We start from the raw sequence: 22,267 nt of genomic DNA on the forward strand, positions 1-22,267 counted from the left end.
AGGTCTTCAAAGGTACATTGGGTCTGAATACACCCTGTGTAAACAAGCACCCATGTACTTTGATTAAAGTAGCCTATATATTTGTAGCACGAAACTGGAACCCAGGTTTCCTTGTTCTCTGTGTAGTCCTTCCTCCACTCTTTATAACGGAAAGAGGAAATCTTTGCTTGAGATAGAAAATACATGATTAAATCTACACGTTTTGGAAGGGACCTTGAAATTTAAACTTGGTAAAACTCTTAATTCCTGTGATTGTTCCCTGGTTAACCAACCCCCAGCCAGTGAAAGTTGTGACAATTCTTTTTGAACTTCACTTCCTTTTGGACTGATTTTAGAAATAGCTCAGGCTCAAAAGACAGTTTCTTATTTTCTTTAAAAAAACAACAAACAACAAAAAACAAACAAGAAACAAACCACCGCTAACACAGGAAGAACACAGGAAGTCTGGAATGTAACCAAATAGGCTGCGTTTCCGGAATTCTATTTACACTCAAGCAAGATGGTGGGCTCCCTTTGCACATGCGCAGAAGAACGCTCGGAGGGGAGGGGAGTTCCGCCGCGTGGGGTCGCACTCCTGGCAGGGATTGGCGGAGCAAGGGCTGAGAGGCGGAACCGGAAGAGCCTGTGTTGTGCGGCTCTGTAAGTTCAGTGCCGGAGTCTTCCCAGCTCCCCGTTTTCAGCGTTAGGTGTTGCTCTTGCCCGGGGGTGCCATGGGGGAAGCGGAGAAGTTTCACTACATCTACAGTTGTGACCTGGACATCAACGTGCAGCTTAAAATGTGAGAGAATCTGGGGACCGGGACTGGGATTGCAGAGCTTCAGGGGCGGGGAGGCAGGGGCCTATGGGTTGGGGAGAGAAGATGCTTATTAGCTTGATGGTCGGCCTGCGGACGGCCCGGAAGGCTGAAGCCAGGGAAACGGAGGTGAACGGGAGTTTGGAGAGGGGCCGTGTGCGAGGACTGAGGACGTGGTCTCAGTGAGAAGGACAGCGGTAGGAATAAGTTCGTAAGTCCCACAGGGTTTATTTTGAAGAAAGCGTTCACTGCAACCTTTTGTGGGATTATTACCGTCTCATCTTACAGATAAAGAAATCAAGTCTTGGTTAAATCGTCGTCCTGCCGTTAATAATTGGAAGATCTTACTTTAAAACGGGGCTGGAAGGTGGAATGGAGACTGAAGAAATTATGAAGAGGTAGATACAGGCAGATAAGGTAGCTGAGAATAAGATGAGCACATGGATGTAGTACTAAAAACACGAGAGGTGATAGAGGATTAGGTTGAATCTTACGACAGTCTGGAATTGCTTAGCCAGGGAAGTTGGGAGTCAGTCAAAGGTGAGGAGGGCTCCAGGTGTAAAGGGACCAGAATATATAAGAAGAGAGCCTTGCAGGAAAATCTTGGGGTATCACAGTTGAAGTAAAGGTCCAGGGCATGACATCTTGAGATGAGAATAATGGAACTGAGATGGGGAACAGGTAGCACCAAGTTGGAAATTATGTCCATTGGCAGTCTCACAGATGTATTTTCATATGTGAAAACTATCATAAATTATCACAGATTATTAATCCCAACATCATTCATCGTATGTTTTAGTCAGTATTCAACAAATGTGACTCAGGCATAGGGCTACATACCTGTAGTAAATACATTTTCTGAGTCATTAGATGCTCCTTTGAATGATTGTTTCCAGAAGTTACTTACTTCAGACTCTGACAGGTCCTTTACTGTTCATTTTGTGGTGGTGGTAAGAATAATATGCCAAACTGTACCTTTGTATAATACTTTACACACCCATTTAAAGTAATTTTTACAGCATACACCAGTAGATGTTTATACAGGACCTGTATTGCCATCATCTGGTAAAGGACTTTCCTTCAGTCTTATTCCTCTCAGTATTTCTTGGACATATGAATGTGTTTTTTGTTGGTTTTTTTTTTGAAACTTTTGAACATGAAAAGGAAAGAAAAATTTTTAAAAAACTGGTCCATTATTAACAGACACACATTGAGTATTTTGAGGAAAAGATAAAGCATAAATCAGAAGTTTGGCAAAATTCAGTACAAACCACCTTTTAGCATCTGAGACTAGTTTTGGGGAGGGCAGGAAGTATCAATTTAGAATCATATAGTCAGAGAATAGTAAATTTTAAAATTCTGTTTATTTTCCCCAGGCCTTTTCATCTGTTTCTGTGGTTTTAATAAAACTTGCACTTTGATGTCTCTTTTCTTAGTGCCATAGTTGAATATCAAACTGCCCACAAGACGTGGTCACTTTGGATGTCCCAAAGCACTTTAAAAGCAACTTGTCCAAAATGGAGCACATCATTAGCGTGCCCTCTAACTCTTATCTTCTCTTACCCTATTTTGGTGATTGTTCGCATCATTCATTGATTTTGGTTAAGACAGAAAAGGAGTCATACGGATTCATGCAGACACCGCCTCTCACCTTCTCTGTTTAATCCTTTACAAGTTGTATTGAATCTACCTGCTCAGTATCTTTGATCCATGCCCCCTTTAAACCCCATTGCCCTAGGCTTAGTCTACCCTTTTCCTTTTAATTTTGATTGAAAGTCTTCCAACTGATCTTGCTTTCAGTCCCACCTCTCCATTACTTTCTTATACTCCTGCCAAGGTATCATAAACACAAATCTGATTATATTTCTCTCAATTCAAATTGTTCAGTTAACAGGTTTTTGGATTTTCATTTTGCGTGAGGCACTGTACTGAATTTGGTGGCTACTTGGCTTCATTGCCCCCCTACACTTCATTCTCATCTCTAGCTTCTTCTCCACATGAGCTTTATGCTTTAGCTATACCAACCTGTAGTTCGTCAGACACACCATCTTGCCTTTTTGCAGTTGTATATGCTGTTCTTTTATTCTGGGATGACTCTCTGCCTCTGGCTCTCATCTTTCATATATTGTTCAGGCTCATTTCAGGCATCTATCTGGGTTACGAGTCCCTACCTCCAAGCCACGTTAGGTGCTCCTAAGACTTTCTGATATATCTTTCTGTAATGGGAAGAACATTGGCTTTGGCTTCCTCTGTCCTGGTTTTTATTCTCACCTCTGTTACTTACTTTGTGATCCTGTATAATAAGCTTGATCTCTGAGTCTCTGCTTCATGATTTATAACATGGTAATATGGTGAAAAGTAAGTAAGAAAGTCTCTATAAAATGCCTGGCACAATATATGATGTAATCTTGATTTCCAAGCAATGTTCCTACCTCTTTTATAATTTATGCATATCTTTTACTACTTAAACACTGTATTTCTTAATTTAAATAACTGATTAGATAATACATCTACATAGTAAAAAAAAAAAAAAATAAAAGCATACAAAAAATATGCAGTTAAAAGTAAGTTTTCTCCCTAGAGCAAGGACTTAATATTTTCCTGTAACACTGTATTGTTTATCTTGTCTTCCATTTCTGGACCTCTATGCTTAGTACAGTAAATGTTGTTGAAAGACTACAGGAATAAGTGGTCAACTTGAAATTAATAAAATGAAACTAATGCTTGGAAAGCTGGTGACATCTAGAAGGTAGACACAAGAGTTGATGACAGGGTTTAAAATTAAGAAACCTAAAATAGAGAAATATGTTGATGAAGTTAGGAATTATCTTAGGCATGTTAGTATTTTAAGAGACCTTTAGTAAATGAGAAAGTGACTTTAATTTCATCTATAGGAAAATGTTCAGGTAGCATAAGGTTACTGTGACATAACCATAAACTCTTAGTATTTGTTGTGTTTGTCTTTTAAAAATGTGTGTCTAAACATTATTGCTTTTATGCTTTCAGAGGAAGTTTGGAAGGGAAGAGAGAACAAAAGAGTTATAAAGCTGTTCTAGAAGACCCAATGTTGAAGTTTTCAGGACTGTACCAAGAAACATGTTCTGACCTCTATGTTACTTGCCAAGTTTTCGCAGAAGGGAAGCCTCTTGCCTTGCCAGTGAGAACCTCCTACAAGGCATTTAGTACGAGATGGAAGTAAGTTGTTTTCTTGAATATGGTGGGTTCCAGACTATTCTCCCATTTCTTTATAGATGTTGAAAGTATTATTTGGGATTACAGAGGAATTAAAATTCTTTATTTAATACCTATAAGCAGTGATCAAATAGTTTAAAGTAGGAACCTACTCAGATAAAGTAGGTGGAAGTGAGGTGAAAGTGAATTTATTTACCTAATTGAGGTGGAAGTGAATTTATGTTTGTATTGAGTATATTGACATATTTTTATGAGAACTTGACTGATTCACAAAATGACCCAAACCAAAAACACGTCTCTAAATTTGCTCCCATTCTATGCCCTTGAACACAGAAACACTTTTGGATAGTCTGAGATATTGTCTAAGCTGATGTTTGGAACTCAGATCTTTAGAGAGAGATATGTTGTCATCTGTTTGGATCAGATGTTTATGTTAAATATGAAACTAACTTTTTTTTTTTAAGTTCTTTATTTATTAAGCATGCTGCATTAGCAAGCCATTGTTGGAATTCGAGGTAAATGTAATGAACATGAAGTTCCCGTTTTTCCAGGATAGTATTGTAGGTCCTTAATATAATCTCTTGACACTTCTTATTTGATAGATTGTGTGGTGCAGTTTTAATGTTTGATTCGTGAGTATTATTCAGTACCCTGGTAGGCTTGGTACAGGATACACAGGTTGTGTGCCTCTCAGTGAAGGAGTTTATGCCCACAGTATTCATGGAGGACAGGATGTGGCCACATGGACTCCCAGGCTGTGCTGTTGAGGATACAACCCTTTGTTTACCAAGTGTGGCCCAGCAGACTGGGAAAGGTTTTGTGGAGAGATCAGAAGCCTAAGCTCTGATGATCTGGCTACACTGAAACCAACTGTTTTAATGGTGTAATTTCTTTAGTAGTCTTTTTGTGGCTAGATATATACACACACAAGTATATGTATGTATTTGTACTTATTATTCTGGAAAATTTCAAACCTGTAAAAGTAGAGAGAATAATATAATGAATTTCCAGGGCTCCCTCACTTAGCTTCAGTAATTACTAACTCAGGCCAATCTTGTTTCAGCTATACCCAATGTTATTTTGAAACAAATTCCAAATATTATATCATCTTAACTTAAATATTTCTTTGTCTGTAACATAGCTACAGTATCAGCATTACACCTAAAACAACCCACCAAAACTCCTATAATTGTATCAGAGGTTCTTAAACTGGAATCAGGAAATCTACAAAACCCTGAAATTGTATGCAGAATTTTTTACAGGGGCAGAACTCAAAGCTTTTATTAGACTTTTTGAGGTGGCTTGTGATCCCCCAAAAGACTTAGAACCTCAAATTTAGGTCTAGGAAGTCAACATTTATGGAGAATTCCACTTTTCTTGGGGGAAATTGTATGGTCGTTTTGTTCCATGCCTTGGCAATAAAAGAGATCAGAGCAAAAGCAAATTCCCAGTTATAGGGAGATTAACATCTTTCTCCTCTTCCTCCCATTTACCAGCTCCTCTCTGCATTGTTTATGTATTATGTATTTTCAAGGATATAAAAACTTTCATATTTGCTCTCTCAAGGTTTGAGGTGTTTAGTTTATATTTTTTTAAATTGTGAAACTAACAAAGTAAGTACTCTAAAATAATTAGAATGGCTTTTTTTTTTAATTAAAAGGTTTAAAACAGCTGTGTAGAAGATAGATTGAGAAAATACCTTACGTTGGGTAAATATATGAGGATAGGTTTTTATCTTTTATTTTTTTAATTAACTTATTTTTGGCTGCGTTGGGTCTTCATTGCTGTGTGCGGGCTTTCTCTAGTTGTGGTGAGCAGGGCTACTCTTCGTTGTGGTGCACGGGCTTCTCATTGTGGTGGCTTCTCTTACTGCGGAGCACGGGCTCTAGGCACGCGGGCTTCCGTAGTTGTGGCTCGCGGGCTGTAGAGCTCAGGCTCAGTAGTTGTGGTGCACAGGCTTAGTTGCTCCACGGCATGTGGGATCTCCCCGGACCAGTGCTCGAACCCATGTCCCCTGCATTAGCAGGTGGATTCTTAATCACTGCGCCACCAGGGAAGTCCCTATCTTCTTTTAAATATACTCTTTGGGCTTAAGGGAAACATTTGCAGATTTTGTACATCCTGCCCTTTAGTATTTAAGAGTTGAATTTTTTACCAATTCATCAAAACAAAAATAGCACTTCTAAAATAAATAAGGGCAAACTTTATACAGCCCTTATTTTCTATAAGCACTGACTTAAAAGAAGATTCTGTAGACTGGGGGGAAAATAAATTATACCACAAAAGGATCTCTTGCTATCTTAATTTTTTCATTTCAGAAAGTATTTTGGGGTAGTATGAGATTCCAAGTTGTCTAAATCTGATTTCTGAGTTTCTGATAGTGAGTTGTGAGAGTTCAAATAATGAGAAGCTCATCCAAAATTCATCCGAATCTCTTCTACCATATTCTATTCTATCCTGTCCTATAATAAGAGAGCCCATGGAGAGGAAACCTGTACTTTCTTTAGTTACACTTAGGGTAAAATTATCATCTTTAGGTGTGAAATACTGAAACATTTTAAGTTATATATATGAATATTATTCTGCAGGCAAGTGGTTTAAATTTTATTTTAATTTATATTTTGTCTTGTCATGTGGAGGATTTGAAATGGCTTTAGACATAGACTATCTAATATAATTTTAAAATTAGAAAGTTAGGATTTAGGAGTGCATTAATCAGACTAGAGAATTAGTACACTGGTGTATGGGTGTGGGGTACATGGTGGGAAGTCATACCATCCAGAATCAGGCTTTAGAATACTGGAATATTTTGAAAGTTGCCAGGTGAGTTTAAGCCTAATTAGAGTTGGGGCATGAAGAAGGGATGATTCATGGGAAGGGAGAGAACAAAATGGTGTTCAAAATACACAGTTCTTTGATGTCTGACCAGATCTTTCCATAATTTCTAGAATATCTTGAGTAGTTTTCAAACTATTTTTTAGCAGCAGATTCATTTTCTTCAAAAGAAATCTTCTGCAGAAGCCCAGTATGTAAAATGGTAAAGTGTTTTTGCTTTAATTTAAAGAGGTGTGGGGGTCAGGTGTTGGATGGCAAAAGGTTTGAGGCAAATGATTGCTTGCTGTTATGTATTGTCTCCTAGTCAAAGGACAGAATATAAGGGTGAGTATTTTCACAGCTCATTTTGGATATTGTTACTGACTTTTCTCTTTAACTTTAGCCTGCGTTAACTAATCTCTGTGGTTTGTTCATTGGCATAAGGTTACACTGCTTAGTATTTACCTTTTCATTCTGGCCCACCATGTGAAGGGAATTAAGTAAATTCATTTAGTTTCTTAAGCTTATCTGTAGGGGAGAAAGGTTTTTTAAAGCATGTATTTTATTTCTTTAAGAACTTCATAGAAGAAAAGGATTTAATGACATTTAGAGTCTCCTTTAAATTGATAGCCATCTCTAATTTTCCTGTAGGTCCTTGAATTTATATGGTGGATGTAAGTGTTTTGTTCTTTAATAAGTTCGTGAAAATTCTGTTCAGTTTCTTACTGATGCAGGTGTATTTGACCTAGACTGGGATATGCCCTTTGAGAATAATTTTGAGTAAACAGAGAGAAGCAATTCTGTGTGTCTGCTGGGTATTACTTTGTGTGTTGTTTGCATAGTTTTCTTTTGGGATCTTAAAAGCCATCTGTTGTTTAAGGAAGTTGAAATGATCAGATAAATCCAGTGTTAAGTTTGAATGCAGAAGAAAATTTGCAGAGGTGAATAGACAGTAAAAAAAATGGGAGAGCTGTGATGTCATTACTGTTAGTAAGAACAAACATTCATTCCTTAGTGAAATCATATGTAAAAATATGCTTTGAAAGCATTAAAAAAAACAATAGCTAAGCATTATTGGTATTAATGAAATAACTTGAGTGGAAGAAAAATCTCATGTAAAAAGTTGTCGCATACCTGTCCAGAGCAGTCTAGTAACTTCTTCATGTTACAAAGTTAGTGGATGGTCTCCTTTGAGCTCTTTAAAATTTTGGTTTTTTTCTGCTTTATTGAGATACTGATGTATATTATAGGACCATATTATACCTAGCAGCATTTTGAGTATAATATGACTAATTCTGATTTCTTTCTTTTTTTAATAAAAAACTGTTCTGGAGAATGCTTACAGAAAAAAAATCACAGTTTAGTTCTAAAACAACTTTGGTTCTAATAGGTTTATGTGTCTTCCCAGATTTTTATTAGCCATTGTTATATTCCTTGTGTCTTAGTGATATTGTCTGTTTCTCTTTTCTTTTCTTCATTGAAGTGTAGTTGATTTACAATATTATGTTGGTTTCAGGTATATAGCAAAGAGATTCTGTTATACATATATATGTATATATCTTTTTTCTTATTCTTTTCCATTATATTTTATTACAAGATATTGACTATAGTTCCCTGTGCTATACAGTAAATCCTTGATGTCTGAGTTTCTTGATTAAAGAATTTACCAGTGTTATTTTTCATGAGCTTTGTTGTTCAAAGTATTTTTTTTCATGTGTTCTATAGGCATACCTTGGAGATATTGCAGGTTCAGGTATAGATCACCACAATAAAGCGAGTATTGCAATAAAGCGATGTTTTTGGTTTTCCAATGCATATGAAAGTTATCTTTATACTGTAGTCTGTTAGGTGTGCAATAGCATTGTGTCTAAAAACAGTGTTCATACCTTAATTAAAAATTACTTTATTGCTAAAAAATCCTAACTATCATCTGAGCCTTCAGCGAGTCATAGTAGTAACATCAAAGATCACTTACAACAGATCACCATAAAAAAATATATTAATAATGAAAAAGTTTGAAATATTGAAAGAATTACCAAAATGTGATAGAGAGACATGAAATGAGCAAAAGCTGTTGGAAAAATGGTACCCATAGACTTGTTAGATGCAGAGTTGCCATAAACCTCAATTTGTAAAAAATGCAATATCTGCAAAGCCCAATAAAGTGAAGTGAAATAAAATACATATATGCCTGTATTTAAAATAGAAGTTACCTAGAGCAAAATTGAGGTAAGTGCCACGTTATTTTTTGTACTACTAACTTAATCTTTTGACATTTTCTCTGGACAAACCTTCTTGTATGGTTTGTTAATTTAAAAGAAAGTTATACACATATGTTTATGTTGACTTTCTTTCCTTAGCTTTATGTTTTTGTTGACTTTATTTCCATAGCTGGAATGAATGGCTAAAACTGCCTGTGAAATACCCCGACCTGCCCAGGAATGCGCAAGTGGCCCTGACTATATGGGATGTGTATGGACCAGGAAAGGCAGTGCCTGTGGGAGGAACAACAGTTTCGCTGTTTGGAAAATACGGGTAAGCGTTTTCTTTTCCTATGGAAATGTTGTTGCTTTCTGGCCCTTTTCTTTCTTGACCTTAATAGTTTATGCCCAGTCTGGTTCTCTGTGCTAGGAAGTGAAACCTATTGGATACATATGATTCCATAGTACTTGAGACTGAAGTTGACATGTATTTCCTTCAGGAGATGCAGATAGATTAATTAAAAAACACAGTTTGTATTTCTCTACTGTTAATGATTGGTAATTAGATTTCTATTAGGAAATAGTCATTGGAAACTGGAACCTTATTTTTAGGAAAAAAAGGCTATTTGTCATATACTGTAACTGCTTTGTTATAGGGTTTTTCTGCTTTGTCATAATAGTGACAAAAAGGACAAACAGGGTTTAAAAAGTACTAAAGCACTAATTTGCTGTAATGGTAATGATTATAATAGGAAAGTTAATTTGTTTTTAAAAATTTACAGATAATAGAAGTTTATTGTAAAAAAAAACAAAAACAAAAACATGATAGTCCTTTAGGGTGTTTTTTCTCTATCCCTTTTCTCCTGAACAGAGAGATCACTCTTCATCTTAAGAAAATTGTTGACATTCTATTCTTTCTATGTTTATTAATAGGAATTTTTCTCTAAAAAACATGGTGTTTCATCATATATTGAGTTACCTTGGTATACAGTTCATATAGGAAAGGCAGATGAATGTTTAATTTTATTTCTCTTTTAACAATTTTAAGAATGAATTGGTTGGTGCCTTGGTAACCTTGAAAGTGATGATTGATGGTTTTTTGGTTTTTTTGTTCTTTAGTTTTATCATGAACTTTTAAACAGTTTTGAAATGTTTCAATCCATTGTTCTTTTTATTCTTTATAATTCTCAAAAATTCCAATTTTTGGTCAGTAGGAGCCCCTTCAAGTTGATCCCATGTTCTTTTGACAGTATAGTACAGCGGTAGTCATTGGTAGCTTCTTTATTTTCTGGAGACAAGCTATTCCAGGCTCATTGGGCAATTTCCTGCCCCAGACCTGGACTCTCTGAAAGAAGTCCTAGTTCCTTTAGGTATCAAATGGTAGAGACCGTAATCTAGGTATTATCAAACTTCTTAATTTTTGCCCATTTTAGAATTGAAAAATGTTATCTCCTAAATTAATTTTCACATCATTAAATATGAGTGAAGATGATCGTATTGTGATATTTCCCTTTACATTTGTGTTTATGTTTCTGTGAATTGCTTTTTCATATCCTTTGCCCATTTTTAAAAATTGAGGTATAATTCACATACCATAAAATTCTTTGCCTTTTTTTTTGAGTTGTCATTTTTCTTATTAATGTGTAAGGGGTCTTTGTAGATTAGTGAAATTAACCCTTTGTGTGTTACATGTTACACATATTGTTTCTCCTGTTTGACATTTTCTTTTGAATTATCATATATTTGTTTGTTGCTTATTTACTTGCAGCTCATGAATCTTAAATTATGATGTTGAATTTATCAGTTTTTTATAAACCAGTGGTGGTTAGGAAGGCAGGTAGAACTAGATTGTCTGGGTTTAAAACCTGACTCTTTTGCTTATTATCTGTGTACCCTTGGGCAAGTTATTTAATCTCTTTATGCCTCAGTTTCCTTATCTGTAAAATGAGATATTAGTATTTACCTCACAGAGTAGTTATGATGATAAATTACTAAAGACATGTAATGAGCTTAATAAGTGCTCAGTAAATATTAGCTGTCATTATTTCTGAACTATTCTTGTTAGTTTTGAATACTATTAATTATAAAATGTTTTAATATTAGAGACGGATAATCTTCCTCATTCGTAGTCCTTTCAGAATTTCTCTGGATAGTCTCTATATTTTATCAGATAAATATTAATATTATTTCCTCAGTTAAAAATAAAAAGCTCACTGTTATTTTGTTGGGAAACTGTATTGAATTATATATGTGAATTAAAGAGAGAATTGATATCCTTACAATATTGAATTTTTCTGTTCAGGGTAGGATGTCTCAGAAAAGCTTCAACTCATGAATAAAATGTAGATATAATTTCATTTAGAATAGCTTGATTGCTTAGTAATGTGTAGGTATTTTACTTTAATGTACCAATTAAAGAAATATTTATTATTGAAATCCATGCAGGAACAATAATTTAGACATAGTCTGAGACATCATGGCCTCCAGTTTTAAATATGGTTTCTGATAAAATGGCATGTTATAGTAGAATGGACATATTACAAAATCAGTATGTTTCTTTTCTGGAGTGTTTGTACCTTTTTACTTTCTCTACCAGGGTGGAATTTGCTTGCCATATAGAAAAAAATGCAGAACAGTTTATTACTCTTACTGTAGTCTTAGTGGTTAAATCTTCTTGAGAAACAGCCAGATAGACCTCTTGGTTTTTACTCCTGGCCTCTTCATTAGTGGTTTACCTTCTGAAATAACAGTGGGAGTTTCCCTCATGGAAACACCTCTTTTAACACTCATATATCGATACATTTTCATTGACCCTAGGATGTAGTTTCAGGAGACAATCTGACTAGACTATAGGTGTGAGACAATAGAAATTTCCACAGAAGTACAGTGAAATGACCTGCCTACAGCCAAATCAATTCTCAGATTGACATTTGTGACACTGTTTTACTTGGCCTTTGGCAAGTTTTTATAAAGTACGTGAAATCAGTAGTAATCATTGTGTGTATGTGTGTGTATAATGACTCATGTTAGATCACCTACTATTCCCTCTAGGCTGATGCTTATAGTGACCTGCACCTCAGAAAAAGGAAATCTGAGAAGCCCTATGAAATTAAAATAACTCCTTTTTCTCTCTGTGTCCTGGGGCCTTCCCTTGAAGGCTAACTGGGGTGCAGTGGAGACAAGCCGAGGCATTCCCTCGCAGGATACTGGACTTCCTGTGCACCTTTGGATTGTGGAAGAATATGATATTCAGGATGTTCCAGGTGCTATAGCAGAGTGCAGACATCCACTTGTACTGCTGGGTCACAGCTGCTTCTCTGCATGGTGTTGCTGACATTCATGGTGAGAAAGTAGCATGAGTCTTCTGTGTGATCTCAGCAGGAAGCCTGTGCAAATTTTTTTCCACCTACCATTAAAAATCATGTCATGTGCCACCACAGTTCTCATGACTTAGGGAAATGCTGCTTTAGACCTTCATTTCCTCAAATGTTTCTTAGGCAATGAAATAACACCAGTTGTACCCCACCTTGTTCCTTAAATAGTCCTGGTATGGACTTACTAGCTTTTTAAAAGTGGTCCTCAAAGTGTCTAATAGCTGTGTTATAGTATCGGGAGTCCTGTGACTACCAACTCTTGCTGTTTGCTAATACCTGTTTTGTATACTTGAGTCAGTGTGAAGCAGTGCTTCTTGGAGAATAGTGTAGTTAATCGAAAGACAGATCTGTTAGGATATGTATGGCTGGAGTAACTAACTGTCCTCATTTTGAAAGTCTAGCTTGTGAGATTCCTAAGTAGCTAAAGAATTGATTGATCATTAGGTTGAATTGGCAAAGGATCATACGCAAGCTGTATATTTCTCTTGCAGATGTTTTTTCCAAATGTGAATTCTGAAGTCAGGCCAGTTGTTGCTGTAGTGGCTTGGCACTGGGAGCTGGAGCATCTACAGCTGCTGTTGCTGGGGCCTCTGCTTGTGTCTGAGGGAGATCCTGCTGTACTGTTTTCTTCTTTCTTGCCTGTTTGGCTTAATTTCCCAAATGGACTTGATGCTCTGAGCATCTTCTTGCTTGCCACCTGGAGGCTGTGTAACTCTCTGTAAAGGTTCCATTAGTGTCAAGAGAAAGTAATATGTTCACTTGATCATTTGAATCACTTGGCATCACCCCTACCTTCCATGTCCCCTATCCTTAAATCTCTTCTCCAGATCCATCCCAAGGCACCTAAATCATTTAGTAAACTGACTTCCTGCCAACTGTACTTATTTTTGATTTAGTTAAGTTCAGCCAAACTATTCACTTGGGGGTAAGGAAGTGGAGAGAAGGAAAGGAAGCTTTCTGCTGTTTCTGAAGGTACATTTAGGGATATTCATTGAAAGTGGTATTATGACCTCACTGTACCCAGTTTCTTAGAGACTAAGGTCTGCTTGATGTTGAATGTCTCTCAGTTGAAAGGGAAAGAAAATGAACTTTATAAAGGCTTTTTAAATAATAACACTTTTTTTTTGATCTTTAACATGATAGATAAATATTGGGTGTATTGATTCTTCACAACCAGTCAGTACATTTTGTGTTGGGCCTATAAAGTAAGCTTTTGCAGATATAGTTGCTGGATATTACCTGTTTATTGCCAATCTTAGAGACCTTAACATATTTGGTTCTTAATCTTATACTGCTCATCAGCTTGTAGCTGTCCTTTATAGTTTCCAATCTAAATGTTTACGGCATCATTACTTACATACATTACATAATATTCAGTGAAAATTCTCTTTATTACCTCAGGAAAATCTGCTAAGAAATTTTCCATTGGTCAGATCATGATAATAATGGTTTAAAAATTAATGTGAACCTTTTACAGTTAAGTACAGTGGTTTTAAAGATGGGAAAAATGCATCACTATATCCATCGTGTACCTAATTAAAAAATTATTTAATATGGGAGTCTTTGGACTTGTCTACTCACCTGCACACACTTCTAGTCTTATTCTCATTGCAATTGACAGCTTGGCCTTTCAGCTTTGGGAGGATGCTGTTTGAATAGACTTTATATTGTTTGAAAGGCCTTGTTAAACAACACTTAAAAAAAGAGAACACACTAACAGAAGACTATCTCTAACCCTCTTCAAAAAAACAAAACTCAGAAACTTGACAGCATATTTAAAAAACATATTTGTCTAGAGCTCCTTTTATGAGTTTGTTCAACCTTTACTGTGGGTCTTCATGGTAGCTTTTTTTTTAAAATTTATTTTTATTTATTTATTTATTTATTTATATTTTTGGCTGTGCTGGGTCTTCGTTTCTGTACGCGGGCTTTCTCCAGTTGCGGCAAGCGGGGGCCACTCTTCATCGCGGTGCGCGGGCCTCTCACTATCGCGGCCTCTCTTGTTGCAGAGCACAGGCTCCAGACGCGCAGGCTCAGTAGTTGTGGCTCACGGGCCTAGTTGCTCCGCGGCATGTGGGATCTTCCCAGACCAGGGCTCGAACACGTGTCCCCTGCATTGGCAGGCAGATTCTCAACCACTGCGCCACCATGGAAGCCCCATGGTAGCTTTTTGAAAGAAGCAGAAGCATGACAATCAGAGGTCATGTAGTCTTTTACTTTAAAGCAGGATCATCCAGCTCAGGCTGAATTCCAACGATATGTTAAATTTCTGATTTGTAGACATGGGTATTTTTTCTTACTGAATCCACTGTTGTATTCCCTTTTAGACATCTTTCTTATGGAAAAGAAGATGGGTGAAAAATAAGCCTGTACCCAGTGAAAAGGAAAATAATAGCTAACATTTATCAAATACTTATTATGTGGCAGACGCTATTCTAAGTACTTTTTACTTGTACTGGTTTATTTAATTTTTCTAACAACCCTGTGAGATACAGTTACTCTTTATAATCTCATTTTATAGATGAGGAAACTGAGGCACAGAGAAGTTAAGTAACTTACCCAAAGTCTTGTAGGTGATAGATGGCACAGCTGGGATCCAAACGCTGGCAGTTCAACTCCGCTGTCTACTATGCTGAATTGTCACTTAAAGTAGAAAGTTATATAATTATTTTAATTTTGGTTTCAGTCATTGTAAATGTGACATTCTTTCACTGGGTAGAAATTTGGTTTCTGTTTCTAAGATCTCCACTGAAGTGATGAAGTGCATGTGGTCCATTACTGATGCTTCTCTGTTTCCAGTTTAACTTTAGAATCTCTGTAATAGTTCTAACTGCTTGGAGGAGAAAAGAATGGCACGTGAAAAACAGTGTTACATGGATTTTAGTTGCTTGGTTAATTGCTTTACAGCCCACTGGAGGCTTAAAGCTTGGCAAGAGAGACATGTATTTCCTTGGTAGAATTCTCTCTGTTTACGAATCTAAAATTTCCCATAATGAACTACATTAATTTAATTCTGTCCTGAACATTCTCTTTTTGCCTAGCATGTTTCGCCAAGGGATGCACGACTTGAAAGTCTGGCCTAACGTGGAAGCAGATGGATCAGAGCCCACAAAAACTCCTGGCAGAACAAGCAGTACTCTCTCAGAAGATCAGATGAGCCGCCTTGCCAAGGTAAAAAAGAAGCTATTGGAACAGGTGGAAGGCTCTGAATGATATCTGTTGTAGTATAAATTGACATTATGAATTCTGTCAGATTACTTTTTAATTTAAACTTAATCTTTTAATAATAGTTTTATTGAAGTATAATTCACACACCATAAAGTTCACCCTTGGAAAGTGTACAGTTTAATGGTTTTTTAGTGAATTCACAAAGTTGTGCGATCATCACCACTGTTTACTTTTAGACCATTTTTATCAAAAATATAACCATGTACCCATTAGCAGTCATTCCCCATTCCCTCCTTCCTCCAGCCCCTGGCAACCACTCATCTACTTTCTATCTCTGTAGATATTCCAATTCTGGACATTTCATACAAAGAGAATCATATAATACGTGGCCTTTTGTGTCTGTAATTCCAACAGATTTGAAAATATAGAGCTTTTGGTGATACCTTCAAGATGACCACCTACTTTTTTGGTAACATTGTCTTAAAGATGCAAGTGTTATTACATGCTAGAGATTCTTATATTGTTTGAAAGTGAAAATTTCTTATATTAGCTCGTCTAAATTACCCTCACTCCACCCCACCTCTCTTTTTGTAAATTGACTGAGTTATTACCTCTTTCTTTCAAAATTGTGTTAATGAAGTGTTTTCATTTAATGTTTGTATTTCTAAGTTCAATTCTATTCTTAAATCACAACAGTGTAACTTATGTTGTGAATATCTGTTCAAAAAGTACTATGTTAGATACTGTTTAAAGATCCTTTTACAATACTTTTGTTAAGAGACTTTCTTTTAATTTCTACATGTAATTTTCCTTTGTGATCTTATTAGTTATGGATGACTCTATTATGTCTGGAGAAAGTTTTAATGCCAAGCACTTTACAACTTTTTTGTTTTAGATTCCATGTATATGTGTTAGCATACGGTATTTGTTTTTCTCTTTCTGACTTACTTCACTCTGTAGGACAGACTCTAGGTCCATCCACTTCACTACAAATAACTCAATTTCATTTCCTTTTATGACTGAGTAATATTCCATTGTATATATGTGTCACATCTTCTTTATCCATTCATCTGTCAATGGACACTTAGGTTCCATATCCTGGCTATTGTAAATAGTGCTGCAATGACCATTGTGGAACATGACTCTTTTTGAATTATGGTTTTCTCAGGGTATATGCCCAGTAGTGGGATTGCTGGGTCATATGGTAGTTCTGTTTTTAGTTTTCTAAGGAACCTCCATACTGTTCTCCATAGTGGCTGTATCAGTTTACATTCCCACCGACAGTGCAAGAGGGTTCCCTTTTCTCCACACCCTCTCCAGCATTTATTGTTTGTAGATTTCTTGATGATGGCCATTCTGACTGGTGTGAGGTGATACCTCATTATAGTTTTGATTGCATTTCTCTGATGATTAGTGATGTTGAACATCCTTTCATGTGTTTGTTGTCAGTCTGTATATCTTCTTTGGAGAAATGTCTATTTAGGTCTTCTGCCCATTTTTGGATTGGGTTGTTTGTTTTTTGGATATTGAGCTGCATGAGCTGTTTATATATTTTGGAGATTAATCCTTTGTCCATTGATTCGTTTGCAAATATTTTCTCCCATTCTGAGGGTTGTCTTTTCGTCTTGTTTATGTTTTCCTTTGCTGTGCAAAAGCTTTGAAGTTTCATTAGGTCCCATTTGTTTATTTTTGTTTTTATCTCTATTTCTTTAGGAGGTGGGTCAGAAAGGATCTTGCTTTGATTTATGTCATAGAGTGTTCTGCCTATGTTTTCCTCTAAGAGTTTTATAGTGTCTGGTCTTACATTTAGGTCTTTAATCCATTTTGAGTTTATTTTTGTGTATGGTGTTAGGGAGTGTTCTAATTTCATTCTTTTACATGTAAGTGTCCAGTTTTCCCGGCACCACTTATTGAAGAGACTGTCTTTTCTCCATTGTATATCTTTGTCTCCTTTATCAAAAATAAGGTGACCATATGTGCGTGGGTTTATCTCTGGGCTTTCTATCCTGCTCCATTGATCTATATTTCTGTTTTTGTGCCACTACAATACTGTCTTGATTACTGTAGCTTCGTAGTATAGTCTGAAGTCACGGAGCCTGAATCCTCCAGCTCTGTTTTTCTTTCTCAAGATTGCTTTGGCTATTCAGGGTCTTTTGTTTTTCAACACAAATTGTGAAATTTTTTGTTCTAGTTCTGTGAAAAATGCCATTGGCAGTTTGATAGGTATTGCATTGAATCTGTAGATTGCTTTGGGTAGTATAGTCATTTTCACAATGTTGATTCTTCCAATCCAAGAACATGGTATACCTCTCCATCTGTTTGTATCATCTTTAATTTCTTTCATCAGTGTCTTATAGTTTTCTGCATACTGGTCTTTTGTCTCCTTAGGTAAGTTTATTCCTAGGTATTTTATTCTTTTTGTTGAAATAGTAAATGGGAGTGTTTCCTTATTTTCGCTTTCTGATTTTTCATCATTAGTGTGTAGGAATACAAGAGATTTCTGTGCATTAATTTTGTAGTCTGCTACTTTACCAAATTCAGTGATTAGCTCTAGTAGTTTTCTGGTAGCATCTTTAGGATTCTCTATGTATAGTATCATGTCATCTGCAAACAGTGGCAGCTTTACTTCTTCTTTTCCGATTTGCATTCCTTTTATTTCTTTTTCTTCTCTGATTGCTGTGGCTAAAGTTTCCAAAACTATGTTGAATATTAGTGGTGAGAGTGGGCATCCTTGTCTTGTTCAGGATTTTAGAGGAAATGGTTTCAGTTTTTCACCATTGAGAACGATGTTGGCTGTGGGTTTGTCATATATGGCCTTTATTATGTTGAGGTAAGTTCCCTCTATGCCTACTTTCTGGAGAGTTTTTGTCATAAATGCGTGTTGAATTTAGTTGAAAGCTTTTTCTGCATCTATTGAGATTATCATATGGTTTTTATCCTTCAGGTTGTTAATGTGGTGTATCACATTGATTTGCATGTATTGAAGAATCCTTGCATCCCTGGGATAAACCCCACTTGGTCATGGTGTATGATCCCTTTAATGTGCCTTTGGATTCTGTTTGCTCGTATTTTATTGAAGATTTTTGCATCGATGGTCATCAGTGATATGGTCTATACTTTTCTTTTTTTGTGATATCTTTGTCTGGTGTTGGTATCAGGGTGATGGTGGCCTCACAGAATGAGTTTGAGAGTGTTCCTCCCTCTGCTATATTTTGGATGAGTTTGAGAAGTATAGGTGTTAGTTCTTCTCTAAATGTTTGATAGAATTCACCTGTAAAGCCATCTGGTCCTGGGCCTTTGTTTGTTGGAAGATTTTTAATCACAGTTTCAATTTCAGTGCTTGTGATTGGTCTGTTCATATTTTCTTTTTCTTCCTGGTTCAGTCTCGGAAGGTTGTGCATTTCTAAGAATTTGTCCATTTCTTCCAGGTTGTCCATTTTATTGGCATATAGTGGCTTGTAGTAATCTCCCTTGATCCTTTGTGTTTCTGCAGTGTCAGTTGTTACTTCTCTTTTTCATTTCTAATTCTGTTGATTTGAGTCTTCTCCTTTTATTCTTGATAAGTCTGTCTAATGGTTAATCAATCTTGTTTATCTTCTCCAAGAACCAGCTTTTAGTCTTATTCATCTTTTTTATTGTTTTCTTCATTTCTTTTTCATTTATTTCTTATCTGATCTTTATGATTTCTTTCCTTCTGCTAACTTTGGGGTTTTTTTGTTCTTCTTTGTCTAATTGCTTTAGTTGTAAGATTAGGTTGTTTGAGGTTTTTCTTGCTTCTTGAGGTAAGATTGTATTGCTATAAACTTCCTTCTTAAAACTGCTTTTGCTGCATCCCGTAGGTTTTGGGCCATCGTGTTTTCAGTCATTTGTCTCTAAGTATTTTTTGATTTCCTCAGTTATCTCTTGGTTATTTAGTAGCATATTGTTTAGCCTCCATGTGTTTGTATTTTTACTTTTTTTTTCGTGTAATTGATATCTAGTCTCATAGCGTTGTGTTCGGAAAAGATACTTGATACGATTTCAATTTTCTTAAATTTACCAAGGCTTGATTTGTGACCTAAGATATGATCTATCCTGGAGAATGTTCCATGAGCACTTGAGAAGAGAGTGTATTCTGTTGTTTTTGGATGGAATGTCCTATAAATGTCAATTAAGTCCATCTTGTTTAATGTATCATTTAAAGCTTGTGTTTCCTTATTTATTTTCATTTTGGATGATCTGTCCATTGGTGAAAGTTGGGTGTTAAAGTCCCCTACTATGTTTGTGTTACTGTCAATTTCTCCTTTTATGGCTGTTAGCATTTACCTTATGTATTGAGGTGCTCCTATGTTGGGTGCATAAATATTTACAATTGTTATATCTTCGTCTTGGATGGATCCCTTGATCATCATGTAGTGTCCTTCTTTGTCTCTTGTGCTAGCCTTTATTATAAAGTCTATTTTGTCTGATATGAGAATTGCTACTCCAGCTTTCTTTTGATTTCCATTTGCTTGGAATATCTTTTTCCATCCCCTCACTTTCAGTCTGTATGTGTCCCTGGATCTGAAGTGGGTCTCTTGTAGACAACATATGTACGGGTCTTGTTTTTGTATCCATTCAGCCAGTCTGTGTCTTTTGGTTGGAGCATTTAATCCATTTACATTTAAGGTAATTTTTGATATGTATGTTCCTATTCCCATTTTCTTAATTGTTTTGGGTTTGTTATTGTAGGTCTTTTCCTTCTCTTGTGTTTCCTGCCTAGAGAAGTTCCTTTAGCATTTGTTGTAAAGCTGGTTTGGTGGTGCTGAATTCACTTAGCTTTTGCTTGTCTGTGAATGTTTTAATGTCTCCATCGAAGCTGAATGAGATCTTTGCTTGGTTGTAGGTTTTTTCATTTCATCACTTTAAATATGTCCTGCCACTCCCTCTCGCTTGCAGAGTTTCTGCTCAAAGATCAGCTTTTAACCTTATGGGGATTACCTTGTATGTTATTTGTTGTTTTTTCCTTGCTGCTTTTCATTTTTTCTTTGTATTTAATTTTTGATAGTTTGATTAATATGTGTCTTGGCATGTTTCTCCTTGGATTTATCCTTTATGGGACTCTCTGTGCTTGCTGGACTTGATTGACTATTTCATTTCCCATATTAGGGAAGTTTTCCACTATAATCTCTTCAAATATTTTCTCAGTCCCTTTTTTTCCCTCTTTTTCTTCTGGGACCCCTATATTTCGAATATTGCTGCGTTTAATGTTGTCCCAGAGGTCTCTGAGACTGTCCTCAACTCTTTTCAATCTTTCGTCTTTATTCTGCTCTGCAGTAGTTATTTCTACTATTTTATCTTCCAGGTCACTTATCCATTCTTCTGCCTCAGTTATTCTGCTGTTGATTCCTTCTAGAGAATTTTTAATTTCATTTATTGTGTTGTTCATCATTGTTTGTTTGCTCTTTAGTTCTTCTGGTTCCTTGTTAAAACTTTCTTGTTGGTTCTGCATTGTATTTCCAAGATTTTGGATCGTCTTTACTATCATTATTCTGAATTCTTTTGCAGATAGACTGCCTATTTCCTCTTCATTTATTTGGTCTGATGGGTTTTTACCTTGCTCCTTCATCTGCTGTGTGTTTCTCTGTCTTCTCAGTTTGCTTAATTTACTGTGTTTGGAGTCTTCTTTCGCAGGCTGCAGGTTCTTAGTTCCCGTTGTTTTTAGTGTCTGCCCCCAGTGGCTAAGGTTGTTTCAGTGGATTATGTATGCTTCCTGATGGAGGGGACTGGTGCCTATGTTCTGTTGGGTGAGGCTGAATCTTGTCTTTCTGGTTGGCAGGACCGTGTCCGGTGGTGTGTTTTGGGGTGCCTGTGACCTTACTGTGATTTTAGGCAGCCTCTCTCCTGATGGGTGCGGTTGTGTTCCTGTCTTGCTAGTTGTTTGGCATAGGGTGTCCAGCACTGTAGCTTGCTGGTCATTGAGTGGAGCTGGGTCTTAGCGTTGAGATGGAGATCTCTGGGAGAGCTTTCGCTGTTTGACATTACCTGGAGCCGGGAAGTCTCTGGTGGACCAATGTCCTGAACTTGGCTCTCCCACCTCAGAGGCACAGGTATGACACCCGGCCGGAGCACCAAGACCCTGTCAGCCACATGGTTTAGAAGAAAAGGGAGAAAAAAAGAAAGAAAGAAAAAAATAAAATAAAGTTATTAAAATAAAAAAAATTTAAAAATTATTAAAATTAAAAAAAATTTAAAGTAATTAAAAAAAAAGAAAAAAAACCAGTCAGAAACAACCTTAGGACAAATGGTAAAAGCAAAGTTATTCAGACAAAAATCACACAAAGAAACGTACACATTCACACTCACAAAAGGAGAAAAAGGAAAAAGATATATACATCTATATATTAAAGTAAAAAAAGGAAGAGAGCAAACAAGTCAATAAACAAATCTACCAATGATAATAAACTCTAAATACTAAAACCAGAAACAAATTAGATGCAGAAAGCAAACCCCAAGTCTACAGTTGCTCCCAAAGTCCACCGCCTCAATTTTGGGATGATTCATTGTCTCTTCAGGTATTCCAGAGATGCAGGGTACATCAAGGTGATTGTGTAGATTTAATCCACTGTTCCTGAGGCTGCTGGGAGAAATTTCCCTTTCTTTTCTTTGTTCTCACAGCTCCTTGGGTTCAGCTTTGGATTTGGCCCTGCCTCTGCATGTAGGTCGCCTGAGGGCATCTGTTCTTCACTCAGACAGGACGGGGTAAA

General features: G+C 36.4%; 1 protein-coding gene across 4 annotated transcripts in view; it reads left to right on the forward strand.

The window, feature by feature from the left end:
• Positions 1 to 605: 605 nt before the first annotated feature.
• Positions 606 to 22,267, forward strand: part of PIK3C3 (phosphatidylinositol 3-kinase catalytic subunit type 3) — a 167,434-nt gene continuing 145,772 nt past the window's right edge. For 2 of the 4 annotated variants that reach the window (XR_005016191.1, XR_005016190.1), the window contains exons 1-4: positions 615 to 778; positions 3,800 to 3,988; positions 9,191 to 9,334; positions 15,416 to 15,545. Coding sequence is in view for 2 of the 4 variants with exons in the window: in XM_036823238.1 (XP_036679133.1) it covers positions 711 to 778; positions 3,800 to 3,988; positions 9,191 to 9,334; positions 15,416 to 15,545 (531 nt within the window). In the remaining 2 variants the exon portion in view is untranslated. Of the gene's footprint in view, positions 779 to 1,150; positions 1,192 to 3,799; positions 3,989 to 9,190; positions 9,335 to 15,415; positions 15,546 to 22,267 lie in introns of those variants that run through there. The other 2 variants (XM_036823238.1, XM_036823239.1) reach the window with 2 other exon arrangements.

This window comes from Balaenoptera musculus, chromosome 14, assembly GCF_009873245.2.
Source record: "Balaenoptera musculus isolate JJ_BM4_2016_0621 chromosome 14, mBalMus1.pri.v3, whole genome shotgun sequence".
Lineage (NCBI taxonomy): Eukaryota > Metazoa > Chordata > Mammalia > Artiodactyla > Balaenopteridae > Balaenoptera > Balaenoptera musculus.